This window comes from Pteronotus mesoamericanus, unplaced genomic scaffold (genome assembly GCF_021234165.1).
Source record: "Pteronotus mesoamericanus isolate MK-2021 breed Mesoamerican mustached bat unplaced genomic scaffold, CSHL_Meso_final scaffold_408, whole genome shotgun sequence".
In the NCBI taxonomy this organism is placed as follows: Eukaryota; Metazoa; Chordata; class Mammalia; order Chiroptera; family Mormoopidae; genus Pteronotus; species Pteronotus mesoamericanus.
The window spans coordinates 4,649,683-4,674,118 of NW_026555315.1; the positions used below are offsets into that span (position 1 = coordinate 4,649,683).

A 24,436-nucleotide genomic window follows, 5' to 3' on the forward strand; every position below is an offset into this window, starting at 1 on the left:
CCTCATGCTCAAAGGGACCTCAGTGTAAGCCTAGGGAGAAAGTAAAACAACACCGGGAAGAGGAGGAGGCAGCGAAGGGAGATCGCAGAGCCGCAGTAGCTTGTGCCTGGCAGCGCTGGCCGAGCGCCTGGGTTGGTGGGAAGGGGCTAGGGCCCAAGTTTGCGGGGGCTGTTGGCGGTGGCCCTGGCCTGGGTCCTGGGTCAGACCTGGGCGCCCCTGATACAGGGACTTGCAGAAGGATCCCGCGAGGAATGGTGACGTCCGGATGTGTTTTCTCTCCGCATGTCCTTCTCGCCCTCAGCGTCTCGGGACTGGGGAGCCACCTCCCCGTGGCTCCCGCCTCAGCCAGCGCTGCTAGAAGTCCTCAGGCTATGGGATCAAAAGGCTGCCGTGAACAGAGCAGGGTGAGGGCACAGGGAGCGGTTTGAGGTCAGGCAGTCAGGAGCCCTGAGGAGTATCCGCGCGTCCGCGCCACCTTGCTGCTCTGCTCCGGGCCGGTTCTCGCTCCAGGGTCTCCTCCCCACCCTCGTGCATCTACTGGTCCCTCCGCCGGCTGTTTTGGACCAGAGGCCCTCGGTGCCCAGCACGAATCGCCACCCCGGGGGCGGGTGCCTGGCGCGTGACTCCGCCCTGGCCCGCCCCCGCGCTCCGTGCCTAGCCGGGCGCCGCAGACACTCCGGAGTGTCTTCTGTCGTCCGGGGGGGCCCCATGGAAACGGCGCGGAGAGCCCCCCAAGGGAGCGCTGGGCCCGAGGCGCTGCTGGGCGAGCTGGAGGCGCGGGTCCAGGACGTGGTGAAGGCGAGCTCGTGGTGGGAGCGCCACGGCGTGGATTGCGCCATCCTGGGGCTCAGCCTCCTCTCCTTGCCGCCTGGTGAGGGACACGGGGACAGAGGACAAGAGGCCAGGCTGGGCAGGGGATGTGGGGGAGGGGATGAAGAGGGCTGGAGGGGGCGTGGAGTTAGGGAGATGCTGCCTGGCCGGGACCCCGGGATAGAGAGCCACACCCCAAATCCAAAAGTCTGGCTGGAGTGTTCCCCTTATGTCCCCCGAGGACCTGGGTGCTGGAGGAGAGAGGTGGTCTGGCATGAAGGGCAGAGGAGGGGAAGCTGAGAAGGGTCACAGAGAGGCTGGGAGGGACCAGGTGGCCTGGGGGAGGGGAAGGGTGTTCTGTGGGGCCACCAGGGATGAGGTGAGGAAGGAAGGAGGCTGTTTCCCCTGACCTCTCCTGACCCGGACCCCCACCACGCCGGGGAGGTCACTGCCCTGGCTGGGGCCCGGAATCAAGACTCCTGGAATCTCCTTGAGGAGTGAATGGGGCCCTGTTCCCCATCCCACCCCTTACCCCTTACCCCGCCCCCCCCCGCCCCCCGTCCTGTAGAAGGAACCAACCCACCCCTCTCAGGCCATAGTGGGACCTCCTCACTGCTGCCTCTGGCAGCCCCGGCGCTGGTCTGGGCTTCCAGGGTGGGGCCTGGGGTGCTTGGGCCCAGGTCTCTGAAAGCCAGAGAAAGACCCTGCCCCGCTCGCTGTGGCAGGGTTCCTGTGTTTGCGCTCCGGGAACGTCCTGGTCTTCATCCTGGGCATCGCCATCCTGGGCGTGTGCCACTACACGCTCACCGTCAAGGGCAGCCACCTGGCCACTCACGGCGCCCTCACCGAGTCCAAACGCTGGAGCAGGATCTGGGCACACTTCTTCGTGGAGGTGAGCCTGCGCGGGGGCGGGGCAGCCGCGGGCGCCGGGCGGGCACCCACACTGCTCTGTGCCGGTGGGCGGCTGTGTGCGGCTCGCATGCCGGGTGTGTGTGTCTGTCTGCTGGGGTGCGGGTCCGAGCGTGCGGCCTGCACCACAGAGTGTGTGTCTGGGTGTGCCCTGCAGGGGGGTGGCGCCTGTGGGCGGGGAGCTGCGTGAGGGGTGCACGAGGGTCTCCCTGTGGCACTTTTGCCTGGGATGCCCGCCCACTGCTATGCGGCGTTGGTTCGAGCGGTGCCAGAGCTGCCTCCTCCTGCCAGGACACCTGTGGCTTGCAGGTCTTGGCCAAGACCTTTGGGGCCTCCTGGTTTGGCAATCAGGGTTTAAAATGTAAGCCACAGGCAGAAGGAAGGGGAGCAGGGGCCTGGGGTCACAGGGCCCCCACTCTGGAACGTGTGCTGCCCCGCTGGGGCCTGGTGGTGGCCGAGCCATCCTGAGGAGCCTTCTCGCTGGTCCCCCAAGTCTGTTCAGGAGGGACCCTCCTCTCTCCTGACCCTGCGCCTTGCTTCTTCACCCCTCCCCACCTTGTCTCAGCCTTCTCTCCCATGAGCAAGGCCAGTGGGGCAAAGGTTTCTGGCCGGGTTGCCTCTCTCTCTGGCCCAGGCTCAGGCCACCCTGCTTCCTCTGCAGAACTCGTCCCCTGAGCTCTCCCTTCCAGGTGGGTCCTCACCCAGCCAGCCAGGGGTGCGGGGGTGGGGGGTACGGACTGACGGGACAGGGTAGGGCACCGCCTTCGGAGCTGCACTGCTCAGCTGGATTCCCAGCCCATGTTACTGACTCAGCATGTTATTGAACCCAGCGTGTGAGCGTGAGCTCCCTGTCTAACAAACAGGAATAACCGCGCTGCCTCCCCTGTGAAATCGGGGTGAGGATTCAGGGTGGCATTTGGGCCTGGCTCTTCGATGCTTGATGAGTGTTAGCTTTGCCTTCCTCCCCCAACTCCCCAGAAAGAACATACAGTCAGCAGCAAGGAAAGGGATGGCAGCGTTTACTGTGTGTTTGTGTGTTGTTTTTAACTGAAAGGTGGATACAGTTGTGCAAAGCAGACAGGACTCTGTGCACGTGCGTCTGGGGCTGTGTGTGTGGCGCAGACCCCCACCTGCTCTTGGCACCGCACAGAGGATGTGCTCCTGTTGCCCAGCACCATCTTCTTGTTGGGTGCATGGGCCCTTCCCGAGCTTTGACCCTCAGGGGACCCCGTCACCACAGAATAATCTAGTCCTCTAGTCCACAGCCGTAGGCGTCAGCGGAGTCTCCCTGGCCTCCCTGGGGCAGCCGGCTGTTGCTGGGCTTGTGGCGGCGTCTGCTGGCTGCAGCTGGGGGTGGACAGGACCTCACCCTCGCGGACCCCCTGGCCCTGGGGGGCGGGGGAGCAGGATGGAGCGGCCAGGGACACTCTGGGTTGTTGTGTTTCTCTGCTGAAGTGTCCCCAGTCATACAACCTCCCCATGCCAGCGCAGACCTGCCTCTGAAGACCCACTTCCAGTCCACACGAGAATGTCCCAGCCCTCCTGCTAGTGCACCTCGGACCCTCCCTCCAGCCCACGGATAACCCTGGCCTCCCCTCCAAGAGTGCCTGCCCCTCCCTGTCCTGAGTGGTGTCACAGGACTGTTATATTCTTGGGGACTGCCAGCGAAGGGCCACAGGAAGGTGAGGGGCAAGGCAGGTGGGCAGGGCCGCCCGGGTTTTTTAAGCACTGATGTTGGGGAAGCACGAGCTCCTGAAATCAGGGGGCTTCAGAGACCCCCCCTGCCTGGCGCTCAGTCGGGGCGCTGTCAGGGGTGAAGGGGGCAGACTGCCCTATCGTCTCAGCTCCACACCCTCTTTCTAAAGTCGGCTTTGTGCCGCTGGGGGACAAGTCACAGCGGGGCCACAGGGAGCACAGGCCAGCCCTGCCCCCAGGGGGGTGGCCCTGGGGACGCCCTCACCTTCACGCACGTCCTCTGCGGTGGCGGAAACAGCCAAGAGCCCGGCCTGGCCGCAGTCCCAAGTGCCCTCTTCCCCTGAGCTCGGTGTGGCTGTCAGCCTCGGGGCTGTCTCTACGACCGGCCCTCCTTCTTTCTCTGCCTGGGCCCCGAGAAGTGTTGGACTACGGAGGCTCAGCTACAAGTTTATTTTTTATTTAAAAGATGTAGTTAAGGGGCAAATGCAGATCTGCAGTCCAAAATATACTTTTGTGGAAAAAAAAAAAAGAGAACCCAACACATTTATTTTTAAAATAATTATAGATTCACAGGATGTTGCAAAAAGAGGACAAGCAGCCCGGTGCACCCTTTACCTGGTCCCTCCGACAATTACACTCCTGAGTGCTGTTCAATGGCAGAGCCAGGACGCTGAGCTCAGCACCGTGTGCGAGTCGGGCACCCCTGCGCGGCTCCAGGCCATTTCAGCACGTGTGTCGGTTCCCAGGATACTGTGAGGCAGTCCTTGCCCCACCACCCCCAGCTTTGGCACAGCTCCTCAAGGATGAGCCTGTGGGTCCATAAAGCATGGCTCCTGGGGACGGCGGCTCTGGTGGGCTGGCTGGTGGCCCCAGAGCAAGGCCATGCAGTCGCCTGTGAATGGCTGCGTAGCGGGAATGAGGCGGCGTTGCATTGCAGGGGCGGGGCCACCCAGCAGATGGGGTGGGGGTATTTGGGGGCTGAGACAGTGTCTGCCGAGCTGAGTGTGCGGTGGCTGCGCCGGGCTCTCACCATTGCTGAGCTTCTGCTCCCCGCCAAGCCCGCCGCCAGGTGCGGGGGACACAGCCTGAGTACGACGCGCTCCCAGTTCTCCAGGGGCTCAGAGTCAGGTCGGGAAACAGACACACAAACGGCATCAAAATGATAAAAATCCCGATTATACCAGCTGACACTTAGTGGCTGCTTCCTGTGTACTTTACACAAATTATCTCATGTAATAGTCGCATCTCCTTATGTAGTTGGAGCTATGATTACCTATCTGTAGATGAGGAGACACTGGTCTGGGAGCCCGTGCGGGCTGGGGGCAGGGCAGGCAGAACCTGCCGGTGCGGAGGCTGCGTGCACAGAGTGGAGAGCGGGCGGAGACACCCGCACTGCTGGCGGGCATTTTTGGCCATCACAACCGCGGTGCGCGCGTGCATTACTGGCATCTAGTGACTAGAGACCAGGGATGCTGCTAAACATCCTACACAGCACCGGACATGCTCCCAGAACAGAATGACCGATGCCAAATGTCCAGGGTGCTGAGGCTGGGAACCCCAGGGACGGGGAGAGTCCGGAGGAGACGCTGCCAGGACAGGGCTGGCCAGGCCCAGCGCAGGCAGGTGGTTCCACATGGAGCCGACGCACAAAGGCACAGACCTGGGAAACGGCGTCATGCCTGCAGAGCGTGCAGAATCTAATGGGGAGCCTGGAGGAAGCGGGGCAAGGAGGCCTGTGTGCTGAGCACAGGAGCTCAGGGGTTATGGGGACGCACCCGAAAGGGGAGAGGATTTTCTCAGAGCCGCTGATGGGCTCGGCGTGGACGGCCCCAGCCTGCTCCTTTCAGGACGAGGCGCCCAGCGGCCCCTCCGGCTTCCCCTCACCGCTGTCCCTTTCTCATCCAGAGGGAGGAAGAAGACCCGTCACTGCCCACTTTGAATTCTGAATTATGTAAACATGTTACCTGTTCAAAAAAGCAAACTAGACAACCCCCGCTGGCCAATGGCAGAGATCTGAGGACATTTTGGTGGGCAATCAACGGGAAAAAAGAACGAACGAACGACTGTGGGATTTGGGGCCCCCATGTTTAGTGGAGAGAAGAGGTCGAGAGGAGCTGCATGCGCCCCACCCCTCACCCAGTCCGGCCCCGTGCGGCTGAACGCTGCTGAGAGATCGGGGCTCTAAAGCCCTACTGAGGAGCACAGAGGGTGGCGATGTCAAGAACACCACCCTTGAGGCTTCCGGAACTTTCTCTGGGTCTGGATGTGGAATCCTCTCGGGCGAGGCCTTTCAATAATCCTTGACAGCAGGACAGGCCCTTCCCCAACCACCTCTGCAGCACGTGGCCAGGGGACAGAGGCGCGCTGGGCTCTGGCTGATGGATGGACACGCACTCGGACACGCCGCCATCCACGTGCAGTCTGCCCTCCTCGCCAAAACCCACCCAACACACAGGTGGGAGGGAGAATCCCAGTGTTACAGCAATAGCCTCAATCTGTTCTTGTTCACAGAAAGCGGCAAATCGCCCACACTCCGTGTGTCCCGAGCCACAGGTCACACGCCATGTGCCGCACGGGCAGCCCGTCCCCCCTGCACCCTGCACGTCAGGCCTGGGCACGGGGCTGGGCACCCGACGAGAGCCGGGCGGGCTCCTGGGGGTCGGCTCAGGCTCTGTTGTTTCCGACATTGCGGCTCGGGGCACGGCCAGCTTCTGGTCTGCGAGGGGGTGTGGGGCTTGCGCCAGAAGGAAAAGCAGCGTTGTCACTGGGCGGACAGCTGACATCTCTTAATTTCCACCCCCCCTCCTTCAGCAACCATCAGTGTCTCTGAGTCTGTTTCTGTTTTATTTATTCATTTTGTTGTTTGAGATTCCACATGTGAGAGGAAGCATACAGTATTTGTTTCTCTAACTTACTTCACTTAGCACAAGGCCCTCCAGGTCCGTCCATGTGGCTGCAGATGCAAGATTTCATTCTTTTTGTGGCTGAGTCATATCCCATTGTGTATATGCACCACATTTTTTAATCCATCCATCTACTGATGGGCACTTAAGCTGCTTTCATATCTTGGCCATTGTAAATAATGCTGCAATGAACATAGGGATGCATATTTATTTTTTCAAATGAGTGTTTTTGTTGTCCTCAGATAAACACCCAGGAGTGGGAGTGCTGGATCCCATGGCGGCTCTGTGTTGAATGTTTGAGGTACCCCGACACTGTTTTCCATGCTGGCTGCTCCAATTTGCAGCCCCACCAGCAGAGCCTGAGGGTTCCATTTTCTCCGCGGCCCTGCCAGCACTTATTTATTGATTTATTGATGATTCAGCTGACATTTCTTGATGAAAGAAGCAATGTGGAGGGGACCGGCCCTCAGAGCGGGAGGGCGCAGAAGCACCAGCTATAAACAGCGGCTTCTTCCAGTTACGTGAGATGGGCCATGAGGTTCAAAACACACGCTTGCCTTGGCAGAGGCAGGTCGGTCTCAGGGGCCCCAAGAGACCCCGGCTGCAGCCCCCTTGTGCCCACTGCCAAAGACTTCCACCGCTAACGTGAGCCAACCAAGGACGCCCAGTGGGTGTGTGTTCTTGGGTGGGCAGGTCCTTGGAGACCAGCAGGTGTGGAAGAGCTGTTACTTACTTGCCCACCCTCTGCAGCCTGCCCAGCTCTGTCCCTCTGCAAGGTCACAAAAACAGCAAATCTCACCCCTGGGGGGTTACACCACCTCAGAGCCAAGCAGCAGGGGCTGTGTCGTGGACTCTGCTGCAGTGCCGTCGCTGAATTAGCATTCATCTTCCTGCCCTTTGCCTTCGTGGTGGGTCCTGTGCCATCCTGGTTTGCCGTGTCTGTTGTAAAACTGCCGCTGTGACATCGTTAACTGTGTTCCTCAGAGCCCTTTAGGTAGAGCTTCTGGCTGAAGGCGGAAGTCTCTGTGCACAGTGTGAGGGTGGTGGCCTTTGCGGTCCTTTGCCTTCTCCTGGGTTTGCCTCCGCTGCCTGGACCCGGAGCCTGGGCCCTGCGCTGCTGCAGTGGCGAGCTCCTTGCAGGGGCCTCATGGCTTATCCTGGATGAAAGCTGGGTTCAAATTCCTCCTCTGCCACCTGCATGGCTGAGTGACCCGGGGTGGTCACGCGGCATCTATTTCAGTTTCTTCTTCTGCCAACTGTGGATACTAACACCACTGACCCCCAGCCTGGAAGATTAACAAGTCACATGTGTGTAGTGAGAAACGCTAAGTGCGCACTTCCGCTGTCTGTGAAAGGCTCACAGCGGTTGGCATTGGAAAACCCTTCATGTTCTCAGGGAAGCAGGCAGGCAGCATCTCTGATACAATTAGCAAAACCCCGTGGCCTGGGTAAAATATTAAGAGGCTGACATCTGCATGTTCATTTGCATGTATCTGCATAAGAAGCACCTTAGTCCCACTTCGCATCCCGGAGCGACTGGTCTTGGAGTCAGAGCGCTGCTGCTCGGGACCAGCTTTGGAGAGTCCCGCCCTGCTGTAGAAGAGCCTCCCCTAGGGGGAGAAGCTAGCTCCCAGCACCCTCGGCCCAGGTGCCACCCTTGTGGACAGTTTAGGAGACAGCCTCCCTGTGCCTCCGGACACCCCGCCCTTCTCTGCCGTAGGCTCAGGGTGCAAAGTAGTGGTACAAAGGTCCAGGCGTTTCCAAGAGAGACACACAAAATAACCGCGGCCTGATGCCAGAAACTTGACCTGCCGTGAGTCCAGTCCTCTCAGGCTTGCCTGATGGTCAGTGGGAGAGTGACAATCGGGTGGCTGGCCTTGTGCCCCCTGGTGGACACCGATGCTTTGACTGGCTGCCGCTCTGGCCACTGATACCTGAGAGTTGATGGTCAGGGCTGATGAGCTGGGGGTGTAAGACAGGAAGGCCCTGGAGGCGGTGTGTTCTCAAGGCTCCCAAAGGTCCTGCTTTGCCTGGCTGGGCTGACGTGGACCTTGCGCCCTTTCTGGCTTTCCCAGGTGTGCACAGCCTTCCCCACAGAGGACGCCAAGTATGGACATGTCAAAATGCACCACGGCTACACCAACGTGCTGGGCCTGGGGGACTCAAGCACGTGGAAGCTGCCTTATCTCAACCGCTATGTCTACATGTTCCTCGCTCCCCTCCTGATCCCCGTCATCACCCCGCTGGTGGCTGTTGGTGAGTACGCCGGGGCCGGGTCTGGGTGCCTGCGCGCCCCTTTTCTTCCTCCCCTCCCCCACTCCTGGAGGCTGCCTGCGGAGGAAGTGAGGAGCCCAGAGGAAAGAGAAACCTTCTGAGTCAGCCAGGCAGGGTGGAAGGCACCCCAGGCCTGTGGCCAAGCCTGGCATAGCCACTTCGTGGCTACATGACCTCAGGCAGGTGACAGCCTCTCTGAGCCTCAGGTTCCCGCCTGCTCCTTGGGGTGGTGGGAAAGCAGAACGAGGCCACCTCTGTAAAAGTGCTTTGTAGAAGCCTCACACTGTGTGGCACATTAGAACTTCTCACCTCCCCGGGGCTGTGTTGTGGTGGAAGGAGCAGGGGTTGGGGGACAGCCAGACCTGGGCTCAAGCCCCACGCCGCCACTTACTCTCAGCGTGACGTCGGGCAAGTTGCTTAATGCTCCATCGGCTCATCTGTAACGCGGGTGAATCCACTTTCCAGGGCTGCGCGTGCACGGACACGCCTGGGTCACCCTAGTTGGCGCCGCTGAGCCACCGGGGAGCCAGCTCGCTTACGGGGCTGACACTGTATTCCTTGCCCCTCTGGTAGAGCGGCTGAGGAAGGCGAAGCTTGGAGTGGCTCTGCGGACGCTGGGCCTGATCTCCCTGGGCCTTTATTCTCACTACTGGCTGCTCCTGAACGTGTCTGGCTTCCAGAGCTCCGGCTCAGCCCTGGCCTGCATGCTGAGCACCAGGTCCCTGCTGGCCCACCCTTACCTCCACATCAACATCTTCCAGGTGAGGCGCTGGGGGCTGGAGGGGTGCTCTCCACGCAGGCAAGCAGCCGCCCCCGCCTCCCGCCCAGCCCTCCCCTCTCCTCTGTGGGTCATGGCAGAGAGTTTGGTCTCAGGTAAGGAATCTGCTTTTTTTCCACACTGGCTGTCACTCGCATGGGGACTGAAGGTTTATTAAGAACCTTCTAGGCACAGGGCACCTGATTAAGCCCTGTGGGGGCACAAGAGATTAGCTCCCGGCCCCTGCCCTCAGGGCACTTACTGCCATCACCCCGAGTGAAGGGGGATGGGGACCATCCCAGAGCCCCAGCGCCGGCCACACAGGCAGAGAAGCTGGAAGGACAGGGCTCAGCGTGTGGTCCCAGGACATTTCCGTGGGGACAAAGGCCTCCCTGCTCCCCGGGCCAGTGCGCGGCACCCCGCCAGCACTCACCGCAGCTGCCTGGCTGGCTGAATCCCAGGCGCGGCCCCTCGGCCTGACTGGCTAGAATGGAAGGAAGCTCCATTCACTTCACATCCCTTAGACTTAGGGCGGCGCCTGGCAGGGGAGGCGCTTATACAAACCTGTTCAATGAAAAAAATGCAGCTGCTCAAGCTGCACCTTGGACGACAGGTGGGATTTTGATTGGTGGGAACAGGTAGAACAGGGTCCCTCCAGGAGGAAGCCCAGACACCGTGACCTGAGAGCACACAGGCAGCCCAGGGACTTGCAGGCCAAGCCCCTCATCGCACAGGTGGGGCCAGAGGCCAGGCCCAGAGAAGGACGGACGAGGCGAGCTCAGGGCCCCACCTCCTCACACCTCCACTGGGTCTGCCGGAGCGGGCGTGGGGGGACAAGCACCCACGGACCCCGAGCGCTAAGTGAAGACACGCGGGGCAGGGTGGGGAGGTACCAGAATGGCTCAGGCTGTGACCCACGTGTCCGTCACAGCACATCGGGCTGCCCATGTTCTCCTGGGACAAGAAGCCCCGACGGATTCACATGATGAGCCTGGGCGTGCTTAACCTGCCCCGGCTGCCCGTGCTGGACTGGGCCTTCGGCCACTCCATCGTCAGCTGCCACGTGGAGCACCACCTCTTCCCCAACCTCTCCGACCACATGTGCCTAAAGGTAGATGGGGGTCGAGCCGGAGGAGCTGGGATGAGGAGGCTGTTTGAGAGCAGAGGGTGGGCACCCTTCAGTATTTGCCTGAACCCCGATTCCTCCAACTGGCAGGAAGGGCAACGCAGGGTACGAGCAGAGTGTGCGGTTCCGATCAGAGACACGCGGGCTTCTTAGTGTGACTCCCTGGCTGTCTCTGAGCCTCAGCCTCCCCACCTGTTCTGGTGGAGGAGCGAGCAGTGCTCACGCTGACACGAAGTGGAGAAATGGATCTAAAACGTTGGGCACCCAGTAGGTGCTGGCGAGAGGAAGCCGTGGCAAGGACTGTCACGTAGCCTGGAGCCAGGGATGCGGAGAGGCAGGAGTTCTCTCTGCTGCCCAGTCCCCGCAGAGCATCATGGGACAAGGCAGACAGGAGCCAGGAGCAGGAAGAGGAAGGCCCCGTGTGGGTGGGCCGGCCTGCAGCCCCGGCTCAGTGGCCCTTCCCGCTCACCCTCTGGCAGGTGAAGCCTGTGGTATCCCGGTTCCTCCAGGAGAAGCAGCTGCCTTACAACGAGGACACCTACCTTGCTCGCTTCCAGCTGTTTCTCAGTCACTATGAGGAGTTCATGGTGCAGACCCCTCCCATCACGGAGCTGGTGGGGCTGCCTTGAGGGGTGGGCCGGCGCAGCCACCCCGCTCCCCTCCGGGGCCCAACCCTGGCCCTTCTGCTTCTGCTTGCCCTTCCCCAGCAGGTGCGGCTGGGCTGCTGGTGGCAGACCTGGAGCTCAGAGGCCCTGGCGGGCGGGGGGCAGGGAGTTCATGCTGGGGGCTCTGGGCGCGGGGTCATCTGCCCTGCTGGCTCGCCTGAGTTTCGAGGGCCATCTGGAGGAAAGGAATAAAGGCGGCTGGGTGTTCTGGGCGTCCTGGCCGACTTCATCTCGGGACTGAACAGCTGGGTTCCTCCCCACTCTGCCTGAGCCCTGGTAGGGACGAGAGAGGGTAATGGGGCAAGGAGAGCCTGTGCAGGGGGCAGGCCAGGAGGGGGCTCCGAGGGAGCAGGGCCTGCCCTCAGCTAGGGCCTCCCCGGCGCGTCACAGGCTTGGCCACTGCTGCTTCTCCTGCCCTTGGAGCCTCCGTCCCCCAAGGAGCCCTCTCCCCAGGGACCCCAGGGGCGGTTACCTTCGGCCGCCTCGCCTGCTTTCCCAGCCAGAGGAGCCTGTGCAAGACCCTGGCTCCCAAGAGCCGCAGCATCAGCGAGGTCAAAGTGTATGTTTTATAAACAGAACATTCCAGGTTCTGGAAGTAAGGGAAGAAAGAGTGTAAGTAGCTCTAACATGATCCTGGCTAGCTCCAGAAAGTCTGCTTTGTTCCATGTGATTTAGAACGGGAGGACCTGGAAGGATTGTCAAGTGAGAGAAAAATTACTGGGAGGGTAACTGAGGCCGTGGGGGTGATGGGCACAGGGTCTGGAGGACAGATGGCCTCCGAGAGGAAGGAAGGAGGAGAAGGGGCGTGGGGCACAGGGACAAGAGTGGGAGGCAGCGCCAGCCAGAGGAAGAGGTCCAGGTGCAGGGACACCACCAAGAGTCAGCCTGCCGTGGGCAGACTCGGGGAGGGCTGGGGGCCGCCTGGCTGGGGGCGGGAAGAGGGGGTGCAAGGGAGGGCCCAGCTGGAGGCTGAGGGAGGGACAGGGAAGGAGGCCAGAGCAACCACTTTAAAACAGGGGTTCTCACCTTGGCACGGTGACATCTCAGCCAGATAATTGTTGATGGGGCCCGTGCCTCGTAGAATGTTTAGCAGCAGCCCCAGCTTCTACCCTCTACGAGCCAGAAGTCCGAGGTGGGACAGTCAAAATGCCTAACGACACTGAGGAATGTCCCCTGGGGGGGCAAGATCATCCCCGGTGGAGAACATGCACAGTCACGTTCTGAGTGCACAACTGCCTTGTTTTTCAGGGAAGTCCTTGCACGGGGTGAGGGGCATGCTGACCCTGACAATGGGAGGCGAGAGGCCAGGAAATGGGATCAGGCGGCAGGTGAAAGGCATTCTCCATGCCTGGTCCTGTTGAGAACCCTTCTCCGGTGTGGCCTTGGGTGGCTGGGTAGCTGCCATCTGCCCCCTCCCTGCCCCTTTCCCCGCCTCTCTCCACCCCGCCTTTCTCTGCCCAAGGCCACAGCTCCAGTCACACCCTCTCGTGCGGCTACAGCTTCACCAGCCCTGAATCCTGCTCTCCCCTCCGTACAAAGTTCCTTCGTTAAACGCTCTGCAATCAGCCCTTTCAAGGGAGCCGTCTGTTTCCCCTGGGAGGCTGACTGATCCAGTGGGCAGTTTGGAATCCCAGCAGCCCTCTTGGACCCAGGCGGGCTTGGCAGCCTCCCCAGCCCACCGCTTGGCGGTCCCTTACTGCTGCTCTTCAGAAATGCGTCCGGAGCTCAGAAATGGCCTTAAGATCTCGGAGCGGGACTAATCAATCGGCCAATTCTCCACAGGAAAAATGCAATGTCAGAGAAGGCCCCATTGCATAGTCCTGCCTATGATTAAAACCCTCCTAATACATAAGCAATGACTTGTTATTGATCTCGGCCTGAGTGGGGAATGGGCAGCCACTGGAGATTGACACCAGACTTGGCTGTACCACAGGCACCTGGGAACGAGTCGCTTGATCACTTTGAGACTTCATTTTCTGTTACTCTGAGAATGTGGCTTGGGATGCATGGCACTTGTGAGGTGAGGGGAGGTGACAGGAGGGAGCGAAGCCCTTCTAGGGCTCTGCAGTGACCTAAGATCTAAGGTGCAGAGGTGTCTGAGAGGTGATAATCCTGAGGATGATGATGATAGCGAACATCTATTCAAAACTCAGGGCACATTTTTTACCTATTCCATTTAATTTCAATCTTTACAAGGACTTGGTACTATTCTTCCTTGTGTTACATGTTGTGAAGATAAGCCTTGGAGAGATTAAATTTCTCAATGTCATATAGCTTGTAAATAGCGGAAGGACTTCAACCTAGTGTGTCCGACTCCAGAATCCCTGCTCTTCGCCGCCGAACACAGTGCCTCTGGGAGGGGAGTGCTACAGGGCCTTCTGGGATATCTCATCCTGAGTCTCCTCCTCTTCCTCTCACATGAAAGGATAATAAATGACTTGAGCATTAAGACACCCTCTTTATGAGCATCCCTTATGCACCAGGCACTGTGCAAAGCTCTGGGGATGTAAGAGTGAATGAGTGGGCCCCAGCCTCCTGCAGCTTACAGTCCAGTGCAGGAGTTAACCAGCTCTTTCTGGAAAGGGCCAGATAGTAAATATTTTGGGCTTTGTGGACCATGCGGTCTTTGTCACAAATACTCAAAGCATTTTGTGCCATCAAAGTGCGAAACAGCCATAGAGATATGTAAAGAAATGAGCATGACTGTGCTCTAATAAAATGTTTTTGAATTTGTGTAAATTTCCACACCACAAACTATTATTTTTACATCTGAAACAACCATGTAAGAATGTCAAAACGATTAACCTGTGGGTGGTACAAAACCAGGTATTGGGTAGGACTTGGCTGCCATAGTTTGCCTATTACTGGGCTAGTTGGACAGGCACAAAGCAGGGACCTGTTAGAACTGAGAACATTAGGAGGGAGGGGAAGGGATGAGAAGGGGCACAAGGGGCCCCTGGGGGCCTGGCCACGTTCTGCTTCCTGACCTGGGTGGTGGGTACACGATCACATCTTGTTACGATTCATCAAACAGTACACTTCTGATGTCTGCACTTTTCTGTTTCTTATGGTTCATTTAAAAAGATAATGAAAAGTGATAAGGCAGTATATAGTGAGTAATAATGGGGTTAAGTGTTGGGGGAAAACGAGGGGCTCTAAGCCAGCTTGGGAGAGGATGGGTCAGGGAAGCATTTGACAAGGGGGCCCTTGGGAGAAAAGGAAGCTGAAGCTGGCCCTCGGTTCATTGGCTCAGATGTGACTACAAGAGCTTGTCATTTAAAACTACACCTTGTTCATCGTGGGACTTCTGCATTACTTTTGCTCTTTAAAAATGTGGCTCTCTTAAATTTTGCATTTGGGGCCAGTGCCACCCTGGCTTCACACTATTTCAGCCCTTGGGCAGAGTCAAGATCAGGCTCAGTCCATCGCAGCTGGGCAAACGGCTCCTTTCATTTCCTCACCGATTGCAAAGGGAAGGGGTTGTGAGGCAGGACAATATCTCTGGACGAAAAAGGGGTTCTACAGGAAGTAACCTCACAGGGTGAGCTGATCAAAAATTCCTAAATGGGCAGGTCTTGGTGGGTCGTCATGCCCCAGGCCTATAACTTCTTTAGTAAAAGGTTTTAAGCAAGTCATGTCCATTGTTCTTGTGGATCTAAATGAACACCTCTTTGAAATGCCGAAATAACTCTCTGAGCAGCGCTCACCCACAAGAGAGCACATAATCTCCTTAACTACTCTGTAGTCAGTCCCTGCCTTGCTTTCTCCTACCTTCATGTAATCGTCCTTATGCTCCCTCTTTAATTTCAAACGCAGGAAAGAAACTGCAAAACTTATTATCCAGCACTTTTCAGGAGCATCGAAATCTTGCTTCCTCGCAGCTGTCATCAGTTTTGGCTCAAATAAATGTTTATAAAAATTCTCTACTGGTTTGGACATTTCTTGCGGGAGCATCTGGCTGGGGTCACGCCTGTACAGCACCCTGGTGGGTGAAAAGAGCCTCCAAGTTCTAGGCGGAATCCCATTTTTCGGACTTGCCAGGCTGCTTGAACTCACTGGTGATTGGCTGGCAGCCTAGGCAGACTATGTATCAAAAGGGTAAGGTGCTTGCGTCATCAGACAGCGACAGGAGGCTAAGTAAACTCCTCTCTAATTGGTTCTTTCTGCAAACGAGATTGAAACAGCGTTGAGGATTTGCTCTCCTGTAACTCTAGACTTCCGCTAACTAGAGGGCGGGGAAAGATTGGGGACAAATACAGCAAGTCTCTTAGGGATCGGAAGTCCTGGGGGCGGGCCTTCAGCAGAAGGGGGTGGATCCAAGGGCGGGCTTCTCTTTTGGGGGCGGGATCCTTTCGAGCGTCGGGGGTGGAGCAGCCACACTGTGCAGTTCCGGAGCGTGAGAGGCGGGGGTTGGGGCGGGGCCGCGACTGTGGGCGGGGTCAGGGAGGGACCCGGTCGGAGCTGGCACTGTGTGCGGAGCACTGGGCAGTCCTCGGTGTCAGAGCCGCTGGCTGGATCCTGAGATCTGTCCCAGCCATGGCTCCACGCTGCTGGCGCTGGTGGCACTGGTCGGCGTGGCCTCGGATCCGGCCGCCTCCCGCCGGGAGCACCCCGAGTAGGAGCTGGGCACCCCTTGGGCTGGATGGGAGCGCGGGAAGGCCTGCGAGCGCTAAGTAGAGAGGTTGGAGCCCAGCAGGGACGGAGCTGGAGGGTCCACTCACACGGATGAGATGGGGTGGTGTACGGGGGCAGATTGGGGCCCAAGGTGTACAGGGATAAGGTGCCCTAGGGCGAGAAGGGGGGACCATAATGTCCACAGGTGGGGAAGAGGTGAATGAGGGCCATAGGGAGGTCTGTCTGTAGAGCACGAGAGAAGTCTGAGGTGAAACAGGGGTCTATAGGAATGAGACGGGTCTATAGGGCTCTATGGAGAGACAGTCTAAAGAGGTAGTGAATGGGAGCATTATGGGAAGATCCACGAGGTGAGATGGGGATAGTACAGGGTCCATCAGAAGGACATGGTATTCTAGCTGCGTGGGTAGGGAACTGCATAAGAAAATGAAATACTGTGCAGGGCAACTTCGGCGGGGGGTGGGGTGGGCGTTGTTGAGTAGATCATCGTCTGCGACGTAGTTCACGTGTGAAATGTGGGGTTCTGAATGAACTCACAGCCTCTGAGATTCAGATGAGAGAGGGAGCCCTGTAAATGCCAAAGGTTTGGCAAAAAATAGGAAGGCGAAGCTTAAGAAGCTCCCTCCTGTGCTTGACACTGAAGCCGGTTTGAAATTGGGGTGGGAGTGTTGTTCTGACCCCTCTCGCCTTCCCCCATCCCTAGGCTCCCACCTGCGGTTCTCCACACAGGAGCAGACCCCCCAGGTCTGTGTGGTAGGCAGCGGCCCAGCCGGCTTCTACACTGCCCAGCACCTGCTAAAGGTAAGCCATGCCCTCCTGGCTCCCTTGCCGACGATTCCCTCACCTTGCTGCTCCAGCCGGAAGGGTGAGCCCCATCCACTCCTGGATCCCTGATGGTGAAGGGGCTCCCAGCCTAACTAGACTGGACAGTCTCTACATGCTTTGCCACCTACACCTGGGGCTCTCCATTGTAGGTCCTCAGCTGTGAGACAAGTGTGTCTGCCTCATGGGCGGTGGTCAGGGGTCAGTGGCAGGGGGTCGGCGATGCCTCCTTGGCCAAGCCCTTCAGGGGGCTTCTGCAGACCTGCAGGGTGACCTTATCCTGCCCCTCATCTTCCCTTCTTTCTCCTCTGTCTCCACTCTGTCCCCAGCGTCCTGTATCTCGAGGCTCTAGCCCCTCTTCTCAGGGTTTTCTGTAACTTTATCCACCCCACTGTGCTCTCCTCACCGACAGCCCCATTCCTCCTTCTGCCGTGCTGTTTTTCCAGCTTGCTCTCCAAGCTCTCCAACCCCCAAAGGCCCATGTCTCAAAGGCTTGGCCTTGGTGTTGGCCTTGGTGAGCAAGGCCCCAAAGTTACTAACTACTTTTGAGACTTGGCCAGACATTGGACCTTGATGGGAGGGAGGGAGAACCATGGTGGGGGAGGAGACAAGGGGGGCCTAGGCTGACTAAGACATGGGACAGTGGCCTTGCTTTGGAGGGACTTGGAGTGTCTGTGAAGAGACAGGAGAAAGGCTAAATATATGATACACACATATTTGCAGATACTTAAAAGGTATTGTGACCAACTGGCCCAGTTTTCCCAGGACATGGGGCTTTCAATGTTAAAACTGGGAGCGCCTTGGGGAGACTGAGATGAGTTGGTGCCCCCGCTGAAAAGTGACCTAAGCACGCCGTCCAGACAACCCAGGTGGAAGAGCTAATTGCGATGATATGACCAATATAAGCCAACTTTGGAGGGGTTGGTCAGAAAGTGTCTCCTGGGGAAGGTGCATTTGATGGCATTGAAAGAGGCCCAGGGCTCTGCTGAGGGCCTCCCATGTGCGGGGAGTCACCCCAGGCGGGCTGCCATGGAGTCGGACAACCCTGGGCTCCGGGACAGAGACCAGGGATATTGTAGGGGCTGGGGAGGCCCTGGAGGGCTTTGCGTATGGAACACTGTGTTAGCTGAGCCTGAATTTAGGGGAGTGGGGAGACTGGGCCTTCCAGGCAGGATCGTTGGTGCCTCCAATGGGAGCAAAGGCTCTGGCCTGCACATTGCACACTCTTTCCCTGTGGGAGTTGCTGGGGGACAGACCCAGAGGCCAGTTACAAGCGGGGAGCTCCGAACTCCTGGCGGTGCTCTGGCGGCAGGAACGTGCATGGCACGCGGGGGCCGTGGCACTTAGCGGAGCCAGGCACTGTCTGTACAGCATCGCTTCGCATCCTCAAGAAGCAGGTGTCATGACTCTCACTTCACAAGTGAGGACGCAGAGGCCAGGTGCGTTGCCCGGGGTCCCGTCTGGGCACGAGGTGCTGGGGTCTGAGCACGGGCGTTCTGCCGGCAGCGCCCGCTCTTAATGGAGCACCATGCTGGCCGGTTCTGTAGTCAATTACTGGACGCCGACATGTTCCAGGCACAGGGTCGGCCCTGGGAACATGGGCATGAGCAGCGCAGACATGGTCCCCACGCTCAAGGACCTGACAATCTGATGTGGGGATTGCGGAGCGGAGGGGAAGGGGGCCTACGGGAAACCAGGGTGAGGGGCTGCGCAGGGAGGGGCGGCCCGGTTGCTGTCTGAAGGACCGCCTGCTGCCGCCGGGTGGTGGGCAGGTAGAAGGCAGGACAGTCCCAGGCACAGAAGCTGCATGGACAAAGGCCCCGAGCGAATGGCCCCTGGGGATGTAGTGAGTTCCGGAAGGCAGGCGTGTGCAGCGAGGGTGGAGAGCTGAGGGCTGTGGCCTGAGGAGGTGCGTGGGCCCAGATCCTGGGGTATGGAAGCCACCAACCAGGCTGTCCACCCATCTCCCTCCATCACAGTCCCCTGGGGTACTTCTTAAAATGCACGTCTTAATAAGTGGATGGAGACGTGTGCCTGGGGAGAGGGTGGGGCCCCAGATTGGAAGGACCCCAGAGAATGTTTCCGTTAGAAGGAGGACAGAGGAAAAGGTGCTTGAGAAAGAGCAGCTGGAGGGACAGGAGGGGACCGCAGGGTCAGGGAGGAGAGGCCCCCGGGAGGAGACTGCCGTGCGAGATAACAGAAGTAACCAGTCGTCCTGGCAGATTCAGCTCTTTGGAGGCGGCCTTGGAGAGAGCAGCGTGACCTGGAGGGAAGAACCCACAGCAGGAAAGAGTGGGAGATAAAGTCGGATTGTGTAAGGTGTTGTCCTCCAGGCTGAGCAGTTTGAACTTTGTCCTGGGCGGGCGGGGGGTGCGGGGGGGGGGGCAGCCTGGGAAGGCTCATGAGCAAGACAGTGACCCGCAACAACAGTAATAGTAATGATAGCTTTGGTGGGCTGCACACGGACCGTGCATCAAGCCCTGGGCTAAGTGCTTCAAACTTTGCTCATTTAATCCGGAGCGTCATGCCAGAAGGGATGTTCTATGGTACAGAGGCGTTAGAGCGCCAGAGAGCAGTGGGGTCCCCGTGGCTGCTGACTCCAAAGCTGGAGCTCTACCTGGGCCCCCCATCAGTGGGGTCTGAAGGAGGGGGGTCTGGCGCCACCAGCGACAGGCACGGGTGGGGAGAGTCAGAAGACAGGGAGGGGCGGGTGGGGCTGGGGCTGGCCTCGGGGCAAGCAGTGGGGTGGGGGGAACGGGGCTGTGGACACAGGCGAGGAGGTGAGCAGGAGCCTTTGTTGAGATGAGGCTCATTTCCTCGGAGTCCCAGTGAGTCGGGAGCGTCACAGCAATAGCCAGGGTGGGGACGCGAGGCAGGGCGATGTGTCATTGAATGCTGCTTGACTCCGAACCTGCTGATGGCCCAGAGGGTTTCTCCCGGCCCTGACCCCCAGGATGCTTCCTAGGCACCCCGACAGGGAGTGTTCCCCATCTCAGTTCACAAAGAGGCAGATCCTGGGACTTACCGGTCACGTGCTGGCTGGTGCCTGACCTCCGGCCCTGTACCTTTCCCACGGCCCTGCTAGGTGCGCCAGAACCCGTGTGTGAGTGAGGCTGTTTTTTCTAAGACTAAGAGTAGGGCCGCTCTTGTATCCCCCTGCCCTCCCCATGCCCCAGCTGTGCTCCCAGCTCCCTGTCCGGCTTGGTCCCCTTTCCAACAGGATGGTCTTGGAGACTAGCGCTAAGGCAGGGTGAATCTCAGGTCATCAGCCTGACGGGGCATTTCTAGAAGGGTTGCTGGGGCCCCGCCCTCGGCCCCACGGTCTGCCGCCTTCCTCCCCAGCACCACGCCCGGGCCCACGTGGACATCTATGAGAAGCAGCTCGTGCCCTTCGGCCTGGTGCGCTTCGGCGTGGCACCTGATCACCCCGAGGTGAAGGTAGGTCTCTCGGCACAGAGGGGAGGTTTGGAGACTTGGATGTAGGTGAGGAGGAAAGGGGGGCTCTCTGGCCACATGGAATGACCTCAGACCCTGCAGATGCCACCCAGGTTCCATCCTGGGGACATTGTGGGGTGAGCATGGCACAAGCATGGCCCTTGGAGCTGGCCTGTCCTCTCACCCCTCCCACTCTGGGCCCGGCAGAATGTCATCAACACCTTTACCCAGACGGCACGCTCGGACCGCTGTGCCTTCCACGGCAACGTGGTCGTGGGCAGAGACGTGACGGTGCCAGAGCTGCGGGAAGCATACCACGCCGTGGTGCTGGTGAGTGCCACTGTGGGCGGGGGCGGGAAGGGGACTGGGGCAGGGCGGCAGCAGGAAGTGGAGGCTGAGGGATGGAAGGCCCAGGAGTGAGGCCAAACCGCAGGCGTGGGCCAGGGGGGAAGCTGGGAAGGAGAAGCTGGCTTGGGCCCCCGGAGGCTGTGGGCGGCTGTCTGGCCTCTTAGCAGGTGCTAAGCGCTCTGGGTCTTTCCTCAGAGCTACGGAGCAGAGGACCATCAGACTCTGGAAATTCCTGGGGAGGAGCTGCCCGGTGTGTTCTCAGCCCGGGCCTTTGTGGGCTGGTACAATGGGCTTCCTGAGAACCAGGAGGTGAGTTTGGGGTGCACTCCCACTGCCTCTTCCTCCCCACCCCTCAGCCAGGGCTGGGGAACCCTTAGATGCCAGAGCCCCGGGGGAGAAGGCGCCGCCTCCAGGACTTGGACTCGGTGAGATGAGATCTGAGACATCAGGCTGGGGAGGTGGGGGGTCAATTGCAGAAGGCCCCTGGGGAGAGACGGGTGGGGCCGGGCTGAGGCTCAGAAATGCCCGAGGGCTGGGGCCTGTAGCCTGACAAGGCGAGGGGCACCCCATCCACACCTCTCCCCTGCAGCTGGCGCCGGACCTGAGCTGTGACACAGCGGTGGTTCTGGGCCAGGGGAACGTGGCTCTGGATGTGGCCCGGATCCTGCTGACCCCCCCGGAGCACCTGGAGGTGAGCGGGTGGCGCATGGGCAGGAGGGGCGGCGGGGAGGTCACGCTGAGGAGAGGGTGCCCTGTCGCAGGCCTCAGGACTCGTCCCTGCCGGCTGAGCTCCGTGCCTCTGTTTCCCCTTGGTGTCAGGCAGAGCGCGTCGGAAAGGCAGCCCGGGAGCTTCATCTCGGGCAGTTTCTCCTTCGCTTTTGGCACTTTAGCTGCATGGCCTTAAAAAAAAAGAAAAGAAAAGAAAAGTTTTCTGTGGACTACAGAACGCTGCTTGGAACACTGAGCTCACCTCGTGCCAGTTAAACTTTTGGTTCTTAGCTCAACGGTCCCTTCCTCCAGGAAGCCTTATCCCTTCCTCTCATAGACTACTCTTTCAAAGCACAGCGTGACCACTTTGACTTTACGTTTATTGATGAGTATTTGACAAGTATCTCTCACTCCACAAGATCAGAAGCTCTGGGGGGGCTGGCGCCGTGTCTCTTCTGCGCACCGTTAACACCCTTCTCTCCGAGCCCCTTGCCTGGTGCCCTGCGCAGGGTAAACACTTGTTGAGTCCAAGAGCATGGGCCTGGCTTGCCTCTCCATTGCCATTCGCAGAATTGGCGGCTGTGCTCCAAATGGCCACCAGGGGGGGCAGTGATGCACATTCCGGCTGTCAACCTTCCCAGGCTCAGGGTAGGGACGTGACCCGGTGGAGAGGCTTCGTGTAGGATGACTTTAAGGTCCTTTTTTGTGCCAGAAAACGGACATCACAGAGACTTCCCTGAGGGCGCTGAGGCAGAGTCGGGTGAAGATGGTGTGGATAGTGGGCCGACGTGGACCCCTGCAGGTGGCCTTCACCATAAAGGTGCTAAGGCGGGAGGGAGAGGGGCTGGGGTCCTAAGTAGGTGGTCTTCCCTCCGGAGGTGGGGCAGGGCAGAGCCCCGGGGATGCCGCTGCTGCGGTGGGAGGGGGGAGCCAGACGGGGCCCAGCACCTTCCCTGGTGGCGGCAGCGGCCCCTGCCTGGCCTGCGCTCTGGGGTGGGCCCAGGAGGCCACAGTGCTCTGCGCCTGACCTCCTCCCCCACCCCCACCCCCAAGGAGCTTCGGGAGATGATTCAGTTACCAGGAACCCGGCCCATTTTGGATCCTGCGGATTTCTTGGGCCTCCAGGACAGAATCCAGGGTGAGGGGCCCTGGCCTGGCTCCCAGCTCACTGGGGAGGGGTGGTCTAGGTTAGAGAGGGCTTGGGGCGAGGGCTGTCACCCAGGGACAGCCCTGAGAGGTTCTGTGTTGCTGACAGAGGTGCCCCGCCCCAGGAAGCGGCTGACGGAACTGCTGCTCCGAACAGCCCGGGAGAAGCCAGGGCAGGAGGAGGCTGCCCGCCAGGCACTGGCCTCCCGAGCCTGGGGTCTCCGTTTTTTCCGAAGCCCCCAGAAGGTGCTGCCCTCACCAGACGGGCGGCGGGCGGCAGGCATCCGCCTGGCGGTCACCAGGCTGGAGGTGAGTCTCCTGTCACCCAAAGACACCCCTGTTCCCAAGTCTCCTTGCCTCAGCCGGGTGTTGCCCACACTCTCCCCACAGGGAGTCGGTGAGACCGCCCGGGCAGTACCCACTGGAGACACAGAGGACCTCCCTTGTGGCCTGGTGCTGAGCAGTGTTGGGTATAAGAGCCGCCCCATTGACCCCAGTGTGCCCTTTGACCTGAAACTTGGTGTCATCCCCAATATGGAGGGCCGGGTTGTGGATGTGCCAGGTGAGGGGATGCAAGAAGGTTAGGCACCAGACTCTGGGGGGACAGGGAGGCTGGTGTCTCCTGGGGCCATTCACATTCCTCCATTCCCTTAGCATCACGCCTGAGAAACTGCCCTGGGCCGGGCCCTGGGACCCAGCCCTGCCCTCCTCCTGGCTGCCGGGGAAGTTCCCAGTCTAGCTAAGATTATGTCTGCCTCTGAGTGGTTATTACATCGTTCCATTTGCTGAGGGGGGCCGGTTCTGGGCCAGGCCCTGTGCTCCGTGCAGTGTCTGGAGATTAAAGGGCAGGCTGGGCGCTCAGGGGGCCTCCAGTCTGATCAAATACCCACACCCCTGACTGCTCCTTCTGTGAATGTTTAGAGGGGCCTGCGGAAACCTCAGGCCGGCAAGGCCCGGCTCCTTCCCTCGGGAAGCTCCTGGTCTGCAGGCAAACTGAGGTGTAAGGGGGGAGGGTATGGTAAAAGCGGGGCGAGCAGAATCTGGGAGGTGGGCCGGTGGCCACAGTGGGCCCCGCGGAGGGCGCTGCTGGGAGGACTTGGGACGCACGGACGCTCGTGCATGTGTGTACGTACTGGATGCTCAGGCCAGCCCTTCACTAACCCCTCCATTACCCCCCGCCAGGCCTCTACTGCAGCGGCTGGGTAAAGCGGGGGCCCACAGGGGTCATCGGCACTACCATGACCGACAGCTTCCTCACCAGCCAGATGGTGCTGCAGGACCTGGAGGCCGGGCGGCTGCCGCCTGGCCCCAGACCTGGCTATGCGGCCATCGAGGCCCTGCTCCGCAGCCGAGGTCTGGGCCTCTCGTGAGCTCCTGGGGGCAGGGGCCTTCCCACTGGGAGGGTGAGCCCTGGGCTGGGACGGAGCAGGAGCTGGGGCAGTGACTCGTCTTCCCTCCGCCTCAGGGGTCCGGCCCGTCTCTTTCTCGGACTGGGAGAAGCTGGATGCTGAGGAGGTGTCCCGGGGCCAGGGTGTTGGGAAGCCCAGGGAGAAGCTGCTGGATCCTCAGGAGATGCTGCGGCTGCTGGGGCGCTGAGCCCAGACCCCAGCGTGGCAGGGAGGGAGAGTGCTGTACGGAGGACAGGACGGGGCCCGGGCCAGCCTGGGCGGACTCTGTACCACAGCTGCTTCCCCGGCCCGCCCTGGCACGGCGCCCTGGCTGCCTCTTTCAGGGACCAGTGAGCACTACCTCCTGCCAGAAGGTTGCCTTTGCCAGTGTGGGCTTAACTCTCAGCAAGCAGATGACCCCAGTTAGGGATGGGCGGAGGTGCAGGCTGACCTTCCTCCCTCTCACTTCTGCTGGACTCTGGAGGGTCACCGGGTCCAGAATATGCTGAAAATAAAACTGCTGCAACGGAGCGCCGATGGTTGATGTGCCTGTGATTTCTTCTGGGGCCTGGGGTCACCTTCCAGCTGCAGCTCCCCTCCAGCCGCCAGGTGGCGCTTCAGAGCCGGCTCCCCTGCTCAGGAGCCCAGGGGGCTGGAGGTGGCTTTGGTAGCCGGTCCTGGCGCGGGCCCTTCCTTCCTCTCCTTGGCCCTGTTGCTGCGGCCTGTCTGCCTTCTGCCCACGCCGCAGGCACCCTGGGACCCCGGCCTGCCTGCTCTGGTTAGCCCCTGGTACAACTAAAACAAGAAAAAGGGGGAGT

General features: G+C 59.8%; 2 protein-coding genes across 2 annotated transcripts; both read left to right on the top strand.

Annotated features, from left to right (window-relative positions):
- The first annotated feature begins 669 nt into the window (after positions 1-669).
- Positions 670-12,003, top strand: FADS6 (fatty acid desaturase 6). Its single transcript, XM_054593385.1, has 6 exons — positions 670-871; positions 1,536-1,702; positions 8,393-8,573; positions 9,165-9,352; positions 10,280-10,459; positions 10,954-12,003. The coding sequence occupies exons 1-6, from the start codon at positions 709-711 to the stop codon at positions 11,101-11,103; spliced, it is 1,029 nt and encodes a 342-aa protein (XP_054449360.1). The 5' UTR covers positions 670-708; the 3' UTR covers positions 11,104-12,003.
- Positions 12,004-15,586: 3,583 nt separating this feature from the next.
- FDXR (ferredoxin reductase) lies at positions 15,587-24,143 on the top strand. Its single transcript, XM_054593255.1, has 12 exons — positions 15,587-15,754; positions 16,475-16,572; positions 19,936-20,031; positions 20,236-20,358; positions 20,572-20,685; positions 20,966-21,067; positions 21,797-21,904; positions 22,138-22,222; positions 22,340-22,539; positions 22,621-22,792; positions 23,413-23,583; positions 23,696-24,143. The coding sequence occupies exons 1-12, from the start codon at positions 15,676-15,678 to the stop codon at positions 23,824-23,826; spliced, it is 1,479 nt and encodes a 492-aa protein (XP_054449230.1). The 5' UTR covers positions 15,587-15,675; the 3' UTR covers positions 23,827-24,143.
- The last annotated feature ends 293 nt before the right edge of the window (positions 24,144-24,436 follow it).

Coding starts and splice junctions, on each gene's coding strand:
- FADS6 (XM_054593385.1), top strand. CDS start 709: ATGGAAACGGCGCGGAGAGCCCCCCAAGGGAGCGCTGGGCCCGAGGCG. Junction 8,574..9,164: donor CACCCCGCTGGTGGCTGTTG/GTGAGTACGCCG, acceptor CCCCTCTGGTAG/AGCGGCTGAGGAAGGCGAAG. Junction 9,353..10,279: donor TCCACATCAACATCTTCCAG/GTGAGGCGCTGG, acceptor TGTCCGTCACAG/CACATCGGGCTGCCCATGTT.
- FDXR (XM_054593255.1), top strand. CDS start 15,676: ATGGCTCCACGCTGCTGGCGCTGGTGGCACTGGTCGGCGTGGCCTCGG. Junction 16,573..19,935: donor CTGCCCAGCACCTGCTAAAG/GTAAGCCATGCC, acceptor CTTCCTCCCCAG/CACCACGCCCGGGCCCACGT. Junction 20,686..20,965: donor GGCTTCCTGAGAACCAGGAG/GTGAGTTTGGGG, acceptor TCTCCCCTGCAG/CTGGCGCCGGACCTGAGCTG.